This window comes from Notechis scutatus, chromosome Z (assembly GCF_049901735.1).
Source record: "Notechis scutatus isolate UNSWTSFEM ecotype Mainland chromosome Z, rNotScu1.2, whole genome shotgun sequence".
NCBI classification, from domain to species: domain Eukaryota; kingdom Metazoa; phylum Chordata; class Lepidosauria; order Squamata; family Elapidae; genus Notechis; species Notechis scutatus.
In genome coordinates, this window is record NC_142025.1 from 110,281,835 (window position 1) to 110,295,777 (window position 13,943).

Consider the following 13,943-nt stretch of genomic DNA (forward strand, 5'->3'; position numbering starts at 1 on the left):
GCGCTCAAATCATATATACAAAGTGATGGAAATGGTCCCACCCCCAATAGTTCAAATGATTCTTCCAATTAAATGTTGTGAATATGATCATGTGGACATCTTCAGGTGATGATGAGGCCTCTGTCCGTTGACCTTGGCATATTTTGATAAAAGTTTGCAGTTGCGCAGAGAAAAGAAAGCTAAGCGAGAAATAGAAACCTAAGCAAGAATTTATACTCCCCCCTCCTCATTTTACACAACACTAGAATGTAACACCTCCAGCTCTCTTCCCAGACGTTGCCCCCTCCTCCCCCCGTTACTTATGGCAGCCAAAAGATGCAAAGCAATAGTAGAAGATCATGAAGGCTGACAATGGCCATGTACGGCCCTCCCGAGCTCTGTTTTCGCTGTCAGAGGCATCACAGGCCGGTCCTTTGCTGTTTCCATAGCACCCCTGCGGGGCCAGATCTAAGCACCGGCCCACGGGCGTTGAGTTTGATACCCCTGATCTGGGGGGTCCTTAGTGCTTTCTGAATTTAAGGATTGGAGAAGTTTAAACTCAGAGAGCACCAAGGACCTCACAGTTCAACCTATTTATTTTCTTCTGTCAGTACCGATTTGATTGAAATGATCCATCCGTCTTAGAAGGACCTTAAAAGCTATAGATTGGCATCTTCATGTCTATGGAGATTCTCAGTCATCCAGGTCATGGTTGTCCCAAAGGTCTTTTTTCCCCCCCCAAAAGGCAACTGGGCTTTATTTTTCCTTGAAGACGTTTTGCTTCTCATCCAAGAAGCTTCTTCCATTCACTTCACTTCTTCCGTTCAGAATGGAAGAAGCTTCTTGGATGAGAAGCGAAACATCTTCAAGGAGAAATAAACTCCAGTTGCCTTTTGAAAAAAAATGCACCTTTGGGATTGGCGCCTCCCGTTTGCCAAGAGCTGACGCTGTCTGAAGGCAAATGCTTATCTAAAATCCTTCTCACTGTCTTTCCATGTCCTCCCTTAAGAGCCTCCTATGTATTACATTCTCTTGTTTTGGGGGATTGTCACTGCAGGTTTGGGATCTGACCATGCAGGATCTATGCTCAGGCACGATGACCTTAGACTCCTTCCGTGGTTTGGTGTTTGTTGGAGGCTTCAGTTATGCAGATGTTCTTGGCTCTGCCAAAGGTGGGTCCTGTCTCTAACAGGAACTCGGTTGCATGAAGGAAGCACTGTGATAAATATTGCAAATGAAAGTCTGTAGAGATTCTCAGTCATCCAGGTCATGGTTGTCCCAAAAGTGATTTTTTTTCAGGAGGCAACTGGACTTTTTAATGTTTTTTCTTTTGAAGACGTTTCCCTTCTCATCCAAGGAGCTTCTTCAGTTCTGATGGGTTGGTGGGGAAGGGAAGGATTTATATTCCTTACAGTCAGCTGGTCATTTGCATCCTTTTAGAAAGTCGTTGAGGCCACCTGGAGTCCCAAAGATGATTTTTTTTCCAGGGGGCAACTTGACTTTCTTTTTTTCTTTTGAAGACATTTTTCTTCTCATCCAAGAAGCTTCTTCAGCTCTGACAGGATGGTGGGGAATGGAAGAATTTGTATACCTTGCAGACAGCTGGTCATTTGCATCCTTTTAGAGGCTCATTGAGGCCACTTGGAGGTTTATCTGTGTCTTGGATGAGAAATGAAACGTCTTCAAAAGGAAAGAAAGTCCAGTTGCCTCCTGAAAAAGCACCTTTGGGATTACAAATGAAAGTGGGTCCTGCTTGGTTTCTTCTTTGTCCATCTGTCCCATAGGACAACTGTCCTTGGCTGGAAGAAGAGGTGGACTTCAGTTCTCAGTAATCACATTATCCCTTGCAATGGACTGTGTGAATAACCTTGAGGAATAGTGGGAGGAGATGTGGCCTAGGAGAGGACCAGATAAGGGAGGCAGGAGCCCTCAGTGGCTTAACAATCAGAGGAAGAAACTGAGGAAGGACCCATCTTAATGGAACAAGCCATTGAAGTGGGGGTGGAAGTTTGTACTTTCAGACTTGCAAGATTCTGCTAATGTAGCCTTATAATAAAGTTAGAATTGGCTCACCTGTCTTGTTTCTTATCTGGTTTACCTGGGAAGGCCAACATCAGCCTTGCAAATCTGAAAGTACAAACTTCCCACTTCCCGATGCTTGCTACATTCCTAAGTTTCTTCCTCTGACCGTTAAGCCACTGAGGGCTCCTGCCTCTCTTATCCAGTGGTTTCTGGGCAGCATCTCTTCTTCTTCCTCAGGGTCATCCACACATTCCATTATATGAGTTGAAGAATTCTGAAAACTTAAGTACACCTTTACCTCCCTCCCTCCCTTCCTTCCTCCTACTCCCTTCCTCCTTCCCTCTCTCCCTCCCTCCCTTCCATTCCAGTCTGTCTGCTGTCTGTTGTCTGTCTGTCTGTCTGTCTGTCTATCTCATCTATCTCATCTATATCTCATCTATATCTAACCACCCATCTCCCTTAGAGAGGGGTTTGGGGCAGTGTACAATAAAATTAAGCATTAAAAAAACCAGAGTAATTCAAGTTTAATTTTTTTTAAATCAAATCAACGTGATAAAATTACCGAAGGTGGAGAATTCCAAGCCAGGGAGGTTAGCAGTTGTTAATACAGGTGGCAGGAAATGGGTTCTCATGAGACCAGCCAGCCTCATGATTATGTGGGCCCCGGTGTCCCCCCACCACAAAGCTACATAGCCATGATTTGGCCCCTTTGTGGAAAGTCAAGAGATTGGGGCCTTTGTCACCTCTGGGGGGTAAGATGTTCCACAATGCAGGGTTGGTGGTAGAAAAGGTTCTCTTCCTTGACCCTGCCATTCAAAATTCTTTTGATTGACAGGATCCATAGCATGCCTTCCTTACCTGAACAAGTGGGACGGGCTGATGTGACGGGGCAAAGCTGTTTCCTTAGGTATAACCTGGCCATGAACTGCATTCATCTGGACGATACATACTGGAGAATGATATTGTAGATGTTTGGGGTGAAATCCCCTTGGTTTTTGATTCAACACCACTCTCTTAAGTTCTGACTTCGCCGTCTCTGATTGCAGGCTGGGCAGCTTCGGTGACCTTTAACCCCAGGGCACGGGCCCAGTTCCAAGCATTCCATCAGCGGAAAGACACGTTCAGCTTGGGCGTCTGTAATGGTTGCCAGCTGATGGCACTGCTTGGTTGGGTAGGAGCCGAGAACTCCGAAGCCAAAGATCTTGGTAAGACAGATCACACTGCTCCTGACATTCCCCTTGTTCCAAGCATCTCTACTGTGTTTCTCCGAAAATAAGACCCTATGTTATATTTCTTTTGCCACCAAAAAAGGCACCAGGTCTTATTTTGGGGGGATGTCCAATGACTAACCTCACTTGCGCGTGTTGCCCCTGGCCTCCTTTTCGCTGTCAGAGGCCTTCAAGAACAACTTCTACAGCTGGCAAGGCTTTCCTGAAGGCCTCTGCAGCTGCTAACAGATCTATCCAGAGCTTTCTTATCAGCTACAGAGGCCTTCCGGAAAGCCTTACCAGTCTTGCCAGCTGTAGAAGAAATGGGCCAGTGAGGCAGGTGTTGGGATGTGCAAGGCCTGGCTACAACTGTCCAAAGGTAAGTAGTAGGGTAGCTCCACCCCCACTATCCCCACCCTAGGTTTTTACCCGTGCACCCTGGAATGGGCGGGAATCTTAATTAGGGCTTATTTTGGGGGTAGGGCTTATATTGGATGTACATGTAAAAAATCAAGCTAGGACTTACTTTCAGGGTATGTCATATTTTTAGGGAAACAGGGTATGTCAGAGATAATGTGGGAAAGCCTCCCTTCAATCTCTGACCTTGTCTTTTCTAGATGGCTCCGTTCAACCAGGGTTGCTGCTGAGTCCCAACAACTCTGGCCGCTTTGAGTCGCGTTTTGTGAATTTGGGGATCGAGGAAAGTCCGGCCCTGATGCTACGAGGCATGGCGGGATCTACTCTGGGCATCTGGGTAGCCCACGGAGAAGGTAATAGAAATAGGGTTTCAATACAGGGTAGAAGGAACATCCTCTCTCTTTAATTTTCAGCAGGTCTTTTTTTCATTTGATATCACACATGTTTTATTTCACTGTGAGTTATACAGGGTTTTTAAGTCAATGCATATTCTCCCCTTATTAGAGAGATTATCAGGGAGGGTAGACAATTTTTATGTAGATTATCTCCTCCGGGACTTAAACCTGGCTCCCATAGGTGCAGTAGCAAAATTCTGTGCAACTGCAACAACTACAAGGAAAATTTGATTACAGAATTAAAGATGTTTACCGCACCAATTTCTTGTAGATATCTCTAACAATTTTTAGAGAATCTATATTTACACACTTACACATACTTACCTGCTCTCCCATCATGGAACCAAGGGCAAGAACCATACTATTTATTAATTAGGATGTTATTAATTATTATTAGTAGTAATATCTTTTAACACTATTGTAAATAGTGATTTTTTTGTTTATTGCTGGTCTATGATTGTAATAAAGTTTTTTTATTATTATTCATCGCATAGTCTGCCAGATGTTCAGATTGGGTTTGACTTTTTTTTTTTAATAAAAAATTTATTTAAGTTTTCACAAAACATACAAATACAAATAAAATATCTTTTTTTGAGAACAGCGTGGCCCCGGGTTATCACTTCTCCATACAGACATAAACTCAATACATATTTATCTTACACATTCTAATCCATATCTTATAACTATTTTTGCAATTTTTCAATAGCTTTTCCCTTTCTTTACTTTCTATAGCCTTATTTTAAATGATCTCATTCCTTTCTTAATTCAATTACATATCTTTTTCTAATTTTTAAAATCTTTCTAATCAATGTTTTTATACTTTCGTCTGTCCTGTTTACAATTTCATATTATCTTTTCACATAAAACAAATTTTCCCCTGTAATTACTAGACTGGAGTGTGACACCTTTGTATCTTTTTTCAAATCTTATTTAAAAATTTAAGTTACATCTTTACAGTTATAACATTCATTTTCTAACCTCTATTTTATAACACATACCTATTTTCAATCAAATTCTGCTTGGTACATTCCCTTAAAGTGCACACTAAATTCTTAAAAGAAAAAAGTATATATGTATATATATCTGTGTATATATGTATAACAATAGTAAATGGAATAATTATTCTATTCAAGTACAGCTCCACCATTAATATTAATAACAATCTTTTACATTTCTATTTCTTTTACCAAACATTACCTAGTAATATCACTTGTTTTTCACTTTAATCATTTATATTTCATATTTTACTTATTACTGTCTTTAAATAAAAAACCAAACAATAGTTATTAACAGTAGTCAATAAAGTTATTATTCTTATTCAAGTTCATCTTGTCAACTGATAAAAATCTTCCATGTTTCTTTTCAGTTTTTTTTAAACGTTCTTTTTAAATCATTGAGAGCCTTATTCTCTTTACAAAAAAATATTTCATTACACATCAATAGAAATTTTTTCTATCACTTTAATCATCTAACATATTTTCTAACCCTTTTCTATTTCTAATATAACAATACTATCCCATGCACCTTTGCAGAATCCTCTCCTTAAATTAAATTTTAACCATTGTCTCTGTGTCTTTTAAATAGGTTTATACCTTTAATTCTTGTACATTTTTCCTGTACCTCTATATATTGTTTCTGTCTTTTGTAGCTTCTTTTCCTTTCCCTCTTCCCTCTCTTCTTCTCCCTCCCCTTTTTATTCCCTTTTCTATCTGATTCTCCCTTCTGTGATCCTCCTTTCTGCTTCTTCCTGATATTATGATTGCTTTTCAAATTACTCTTTTTTTTGGTTGTTGCTTCAGTGCTTAAGTTTTTAACTCCATTTCCCCCCTTTCCCTCTTTTATTTATTTATTTATTTATTTGATTTGCCAATTGTTTACAAGATAATAAGTATAAGTGTATACATAGTTGTGAATACATGAAATGGGTACATATAAGAAAAATAAAAGAATAAGAGAAACAATAGGACAGGGACAGTAGGCACGTTGGTGCGCTTATGCACGCCCCCTACAGACCTCTTAGGAAAGGGGTGAGGTCAATAGTAGACAGTCTAAGGTTAAAGTTTTTGGGGTTTGGGGAAGAAACTACAGAGTCGGATAGAGTATTCCAGACATTGGCCACTCTATTGCTGAAGTCGTATTTCCTGCAATCAAGTTTGGTGCGGTTAACTTTGAGTTTGTATCTATTGTGTGCTCTTGTGTTGTTATGGTTGAAGCTGAAGTATTCATTGACAGGTAGGACATTGCAATGTATGATTTTATATACCATGTTTAAGTCAGACCGAAGACGTGTAATTCAAGGTTTTCTAGTTCTAGAATTTCAAGTCTGGTGGCATAAGGTATTCTACAACGAGTAGAGGAGTGGAGAACTCTTCTTGTGAAATATTTCTGGACTTTCTCAATTGTGCTAATATCAGATACGTAATGTGGGTTCCAGACTGATGAACTGTATTCGAGTATTGGTCTAGCAAATGTTTTGTATGCTCTGGTTAGTAGTGTGATATTACCAGAGAAAAAGCTACGTGAGGATTAGGTTAACAACTCTTAATGCCTTTTTGGCTATGTAGTTGCAGTGGGCTCTAGCACTTAGATCATTAGAGGTGAGTATTCCAAGGTCCTTTACAGAGCTTGGGTCATCAACAAGATCTTGACTATTCAGCTTGTATTTTATTTTCTGATTTTTTTGCCAATATGTAAGACAGAGCATTTATTTGTTAAGATTTGAAGTTGCCATTTGTTTGACCATTCTGATACATAGTCAAGATCTTTTTGTAGGGTAGCAGTATTGTCTGTGGTATTGAACAGCTTTACATCATCAGCGAAAGAGAACGCAATTGCTCTTAATATGATCACAGAGGTCATTTATGTAGAGTATGAAGAGAGTTGGTCCTAGAACACTGCCTTGGGGGACACCACTATTGACAGGTACTGGATTTGATAGGACGCTCCCAATTTTGACCATTTGTTGTCTGTTTGACAGGAATGCTTCTATCCAGTTATTCAGTTGTCCAGAGATACCATAGGATTTTACTTTTAGGAGTAGTTTGTCGTGTACCACTGAATCAAAGGCTTTACAGAAGTCTATGTAGATTGCGTCTATTGCTTTGCCCTGGTCGAGTTGTGTCGTCCATATGTTTTTGCAGTGTAAGAGTTGCAGATTACAGGATAGTTTTTTCTGAAACCAAATTGTTTATTGGAGAGTAGGTTATTTGTCTCTAAGTGGAGGATGATGGATTGGTTAATAATTGATTCCATGACTTTACAGGTGACGCAGCATAAGGAGATTGGCCTGTAATTTTCAACTAGGCTTGGGTCTCCCTTTTTGAAGATGGGGATGACTGTGGCTTGTGACCATAGGTTAGGCAAGGAGCTGGTCCTGAAAGATTTTTCAGAGATTATGCTTAGAGGTTTGGCTATGGCAGTGGATAGCTTTTTAAGAAGTAGGCACATATTCCATCCGGTCCAATAGATAGGGATGGTTTTAGATTGCGTAGTGCTTTTTCAACATTGTCTTCTGTGAAATCGATATGTATTAGATCATTGTTGTTATCTGTGGTACGGCTAGGAAATACTGGGCATGATCCATTGCTGTTTACAAATACTGAGCCGAAGAATGTGTTAAAGATGTTGGCTTTAATGGTGTTGTCGTTGCAGTCTTTACCATCAGGTCCTATCATGGGAGGGATGGACCTTGAGTCTTTTAGTTTGTTGTTTACAAAATTGTAAAAAGCACGGGTGGAATTGGTGCTTAGAAGGTTTTCCTCTTGTTTAATGTGATAATTGGTGCATTCGGTCTTTATCTGGTGGCATAAATTTTTGTATCGGTTTTTGAAATTGGCAAGCGTGACCAGATTTGTTTTTCCGCCAGAGTGATCTCTTTTTGGATTGAAGTTTCCTTATTGTTATGCGTAATCTGCTTTTTTGTTTTGTTTTGGGAGTTGTTGTTGGTACATATAGTTTGATGACTCTTTTGACTTCAAGTAAAAATATGTTGTAATGGTCTTCAACAGTATTGCATCCAGTGAATAGAGATTGCCAATCAAGGGATGAGAGATCGTTGTCTATAAGATCATAGTTGCCTTTTTGAAGTTACAATTGGGGATTACATCATTGTGGTGATTTTTGTGTGGACGTATGTTGAGACAAAAGTCAATCATATTGTGGTCACTACTGGAAAAGGGTTCTTTAGTTTGTATTCCGTAAATTAAATTCAAACTATTGCAGAAGATGAGATCGAGGCAGTTGTTTAGTCTAGTGTTGTTGGTTACTAGTTGTTCCAGTCCCAGATTTGTAATAGCATTGTAGAAGGTTGTGTGTATGATTTCAGTTGTACAATCATTTAGGGTCCAGTCAATATGAGGTAGATTGAAATCACCAAGAAAGATAAAAGGGTATGGGCAGGATGCAGCCCATGTTAGTAATGTATTTAGCTTGTTTACATGTTCGATGTCATAATCAGGTGCTCTGTAACATAGTAAGAATCGAATTGTGATATTTAAGGATAGTTCACAGATGATGGTCTCAGGAAGAGCAAGCTCCTGGGTAACTTGGATATTTTTAGATGTAAGGATTTTTATAGAAGATAGCAACACCACCTCCTCGACGATTTTCACGATCTGATCGGTAAACATGATAGTCTCTTACTGTGGTAATGGAGTCGGGAGAGATGCATTGAGCCATGTTTCACAGACAAATATAATGTCGAAGTTAGCCATATTTAGTAGGATGAGAAATTCAGGTATTTTATTCACGAGGCTTCTTGCATTGAGTAGTTTGCATTTAAGGCCGGCAGTAGTTGGAATTGAGGTAGTTGGGGCGTGCGTGCCTAGTCTTGGGTGATGGTGGATCGGTTGAGGTAGGGTTGTGGTTGAGGGTAAAAGCTGAGTATTGGGTTGCGTGGCTTACTTTTGATACAGTCAGCATGGTAGTCAATGTACAGGTCCTTCTCTCCATTGTCTAACCCCACTTAAAATTGCTTGGTTATTAAAGATGGCTTCTTCGTTGTCCCGCCCTTCTTATTCTGCCAGCGTTTCTTGTTGTTTTTCATAGTTCAAAATCTCCATTTCTAAAAATTGAAATACGAAGCCAAAAGATCCTCTTCCGTCTTGTGCTTCTTCTTTTTGTTCTTTACGTCTCATTTTTAACTCTTCAAGGAGTGATGCCATTTTAAAAAAATTTAAACAACCCCCAATTGATTTTATTTTATTTCATTAAGATCTTCCATCCAAAGTTCCAGGAATCATCCAACAATCCAAAACTGTTTCTTGCTTTTTTTCTCACTTTCTTTTTCCAGGGGCTTTGTTATCTTATAACAAAGTTTCAGCTACAATGTATCTTTTGCAAACCTTGTTAAAATGCCACTGTCATTTTTTTTTTAAAGTTCTAGGTGGTCTCCTCCATTTTCCAGATTTTTTCCTTTTTCCCACCGCTGCTTTCTTTCTTTTTTTAAAGAAAGTTTTTAAATTATCCAAGAATCTTTATCCCTTTGACACTTCATTTGCAGCTAGAAGTAGCCTATTAATATCAAAGTGGATTAGTATCAGTTTCTTATTCGAATCTCTTCTTCTTAATGTTCCAAGTCAGTTAAAACGGTTGATGTTAGAGGAAAAAAAGCCAATTCCGTTTCCTTTCCCTTTCTCTTTCACAGCTTAAAATCTTTTTTAGGAATAATATTAGTCTTTAAAATTCAGGTTCCGGGTACCTTAAATAGATGTTCTCCATTCAACCCGGTCAGTCAAATTTTCTCCTTTAAACTTCCTCCTGCACAATCTTGTCCGATCGGGTTCTTCTTTGAGGTGGCCATTTCTGACCACCGCTGCAACCACCTTTGGGAAAGGGAGTAATGGCCAGCCGAGGAGGAGAGATGCGGCTCTCCTCAAGATTGGGTTTGACATTTTTGTCTCCCTATCGAGTCCTTACCAAGGACATGGGATAGGCAAATCTGGATATTTGATGGTGTTACAGATATCGCCGCAGGATGGAAGCTGTTCCAAGTAAAGCTGCCTTCTGCAATTGACCGATAGCAAATTTGTTCATGCCTATGGTGCTTAAGTTGTTTTGGGACTGTACTCAAGGCACCTATTACTATTTGTACCACCCTTGCTTGCCTTTGGCATAGTCGTTCTATTTCTATGTCTTTGTATTTTGTTATCTTCTCCAGTTCTTTCTTTTCTCTTCTGCTTTCTCCAGGCACTGCCACATCCACTATCCAGACCTTTTTGACTTTCTTATCAACAACTATTTTTATTGTTATTATTATTGTCATCATCATCATCATCTTTTATTCATTAAACATGAAATCAATTAACTGAAAATTTAAAAATGCATTACAAATACTATTGACTGGCACTGATGGTTGATACGGGATGCTGCCAGCATCCTAGCTATCAACCAAGTATCTTCTTAAAAATGTATGTTCTTCCGAGTAGCACCACCTTTTGCAGCTCCGCTGGTGCTACAGCAGGAAGCTGCAACTTCTTGATGTATTTTGCAAAATACACTTAACAACCGTGTTACCAATTTAAGAATTGCAGTGATTTGCTTAACAAACAGTGGTGAGAAAAGTTGTAAAATGGGGCAAAACTCACTTAACAAATGTCTCACTTAGCCACATTAATTTTGGGCTCAATGGAGGTGGTAAGTCAAGGATTACCTGTATTATCGGGCGAAGTGGTTCTGTTTTTTTAAGAGTTTGACTATAGTTTTTATTTTTATTATATAAAATACAAAGAAGAAAAGAAAACAGGAAATTAAGGAGGGAAAAGGTGGTGTGAGATACAAGAGGGAAGAGAAAAAGAAAAGGGGGCATTGATTTCCAACTCTTCTTGGCACATTACAAGATAAACACACTCCAACCACAACTTTTTGTTTTACACATTAATATATAAGTAGCTATTCCTATAACACCAAATCTTTCTAATCAACAAAACCGAGATCAAAGTTTCATTTTTCTTCTTCTTTACAAGCATAAATTTCAGAAGCGACATCCAAATAAAGAACGTTGCCAACTCATAAAATATTTCTATGGTCTTTTTAGCGTTGCCAACAAAAAAGGAAGGGAGAGCAGTGCAGTGCAAACCAAAACTGCATTCCATAAATGTTTTCAAAGATTGTAACTAGGTGACTGAAGTTTCTGCCGTACAAAATTCTAACTGGAGAGCATGATTGATGACATTTGGCTATGAATGTGTCCCATTGGAGAATATGAATTATGATACATCCAGGGGGTGGGGGGAAACCAGGATCAAGGGTGACAATGAATTATGTGCCTCAGAGTTGTCTACACCCAGGCAGTGCCGGACAGTGTAACTCCCAATAAATCCTTTTTAAGTTTTGGAAGTTTGGTTTGAGACTCATGATTTAAATGGGGGTAACTGCTGGAATCCTGACAAACATATCTTCCTGTTTAACTAAAGCCATCAATTTAACCATTCCTGCTTTATCTTCCTTGCTATGGGAATCACACGTATTTCTATTTGCACATAGTAAACTTAGTGAGCTGTCACCGTTTTTATTTACAAAATTGATTGAATGCTTTCCAATTCTCAGGCCTTACTGGTTCTGTATTTACAACAAAGCTTTTTTCCTTCCCAATTCCAAATAGGTCGGATGCGGTTCCGCTCGTCCGAAATCCTGGCTCGTGTACGCTCATCCCGGCTGGCCCCGCTTCGCTACGTGGATGACCAGGGGCTGCCCACGGAGGAGTACCCGTTGAACCCGAATGGGTCCCGCATGGGCATCGCCGGCGTTTGCTCTCCTGACGGGCGTCACCTGGCCATGATGCCCCACCCGGAGCGATGCGTCCTACCCTGGCAGTGGCCCTGGATGCCAACCTCCTGGCGCCAGTCTGTGAAAGTCTCACCCTGGCTGCGTATGTTCCAGAATGCCTGCGAGTGGTGCGTGCATTATCCGGAGGGGCAACCTTGACGCCGTTTCATCCTGACGTGTTTCTTAGTTTGAGGGCATCCGTTCCCACTTCTGAGCCACCCATTGCAAGCTGCCTTAGATGGTCTCCAAGGCCTGGCCAGAAACCCGAAAGTTCTCTTTTCTTTCTGGGCTCCTTTCCCAAGGTCACCCTAAACCCGGTTACTGAACTTACAGGTACCCAGAAATCATAGATATGGACCAAACAGAGATCAACGTGATACAAAATGAAATTGCTTATCTGCTCCTTTCCCAAGGTCACCCTAAACCTGGTTACTGAACTTAGAAGCACTCAAAAATCATAGATATGGACCAAACACTGATTAACCAAGTCAACATGATGCAAAATGAAATTGTTATGTGCTCTTTTCCAAAAGTCACCCTAAGCCTGGTTACTAGACCTCCAGAAATCATAGATATGAACCAAATAGAGATTAACTAGATCGACATGATGCAAAACAAAATTGCTATCTGCTCCTTTCCCCAGGTCACCCTAAACCTGGTTACTGCACTTAGAAGCACTCAAAAATCATAGATATGGACTGAACACAGATTAACCAAGTCAATAAACATGATGCAAAATAAAATTGTTATATGCTCTTTTCCCAAGTGTCCTAAACCAGGTTACTGAACTTACAAGCTTCCAGAAATCATAGATATGGACTGAACACAGATTAACCAGGTTGACTTGGTGCAAAATGAAATTGCTATATTCTCCTTTCCTAAGGTCGCCCTAAACCAGGTTACTGAACTTAACATGCATCCAGAAATCATAGTTACGGACCAAACACAGATAAACCAGGTTGACATGGTGCAAAACGATATCGGTATATGCTGCTCTCTGTGTGGGACCGACACGTTTTCCAAAGTGCCAATAAATGCCAATTAATTCTTAAAAGGATGTCTGTTCTTTGCGGCTTGTGTTTGGAGTCAGCAGTATAAAGGTTATCATCAATACGTCTTGGGTGGCAAAAAGCAGGAACAAAAAATATATATCACACAAAACAGGTAGTCCTCGACTTATGACCACAATGAGCCCATCATTGCTGTTACTAAGTGAGGCATCTGTTAAGTGAGTTTTGCCCCATTTTATGACCTTTCTTGTTAAGTATCACTGTACTTGTTAAGTTAGTAACATGGTTGTTAAGTGAATCTGGATTCCCCATTGACTTTGCATCTCAGAAGGTCGCAAACTATTGACACACGACCCTGTTACACTGCAACTGTCATAAATATGAACCAGTTGCCAAGCATCTGAGTTTTGATCATGTGACGATAGATAGATAGATAGATAGATAGATAGATAGATAGATAGATAGATAGATAGATAGATACACACACACACATACACACACACACTGCTATGGTTGTAAGTGGGAAAAATGGTCATAGGTCATTTTTTCAGTGCTGTTGTAACTTTGAATGGTCATCAAATGAACCATTGTAAGTCGAGGACTACCTGTTTTACAGCCTTTGGATCAGCCCAGTTGAGAGCAACATTAGGTGGTGTATTAATTTAAAAAGAAAAAGAAAACTATTTATTAATAATTAATTGGCTTCCCATCTTCCCATAATTCTTCCCATAATTCTGAGCAGCTTACAATGTCAACAAGACAAAACAATAGAAATAAAATGCTACAAAATTACGAAAATAACTGAATCAGATACAATGATTAGAAGTGACAGGACCCCCCCAAAAAATCTGCTGTCCTTCTTGAAGGAAACTTGCGATCATAGTTTGTTGGTGAATTCATTCAATAAATTGTGGAAAAAATGCACGATCCAATCTGGATCAGTCAATGGGACCAGAGAGTTTAGCCTTCCAGGCTTTTGAACTCGTGCTGGAGGGAATTTGTTTCTAGCAGAATGTGCCTTTGTGTGTGAGGAGGTTGCAAGAACACAAGCAATCGGTCAGACAAGGAGACCCGAACTCATTGGTAGCCTCACACTGCAACAAACAAGGACACACATTCAATTTTTGCAGCTACTATAAAATTGTTGG

At 39.9% G+C, this 13,943-nt stretch overlaps 1 protein-coding gene across 1 annotated transcript in view; it reads left to right on the plus strand.

Moving 5' to 3' along the window:
• Nucleotides 1-12,839, plus strand: part of PFAS (phosphoribosylformylglycinamidine synthase) — a 56,663-nt gene extending 43,824 nt beyond the window's left edge. Inside the window, exons 26-29 of the mRNA XM_026683911.2 lie at nucleotides 1,037-1,151; nucleotides 3,048-3,206; nucleotides 3,827-3,979; nucleotides 11,622-12,839. Coding sequence (XP_026539696.1) covers nucleotides 1,037-1,151; nucleotides 3,048-3,206; nucleotides 3,827-3,979; nucleotides 11,622-11,944 — 750 coding nt within the window. The 3' untranslated portion in view covers nucleotides 11,945-12,839. The remainder of the gene's footprint in view (nucleotides 1-1,036; nucleotides 1,152-3,047; nucleotides 3,207-3,826; nucleotides 3,980-11,621) is intronic.
• Nucleotides 12,840-13,943: the final 1,104 nt, after the last annotated feature.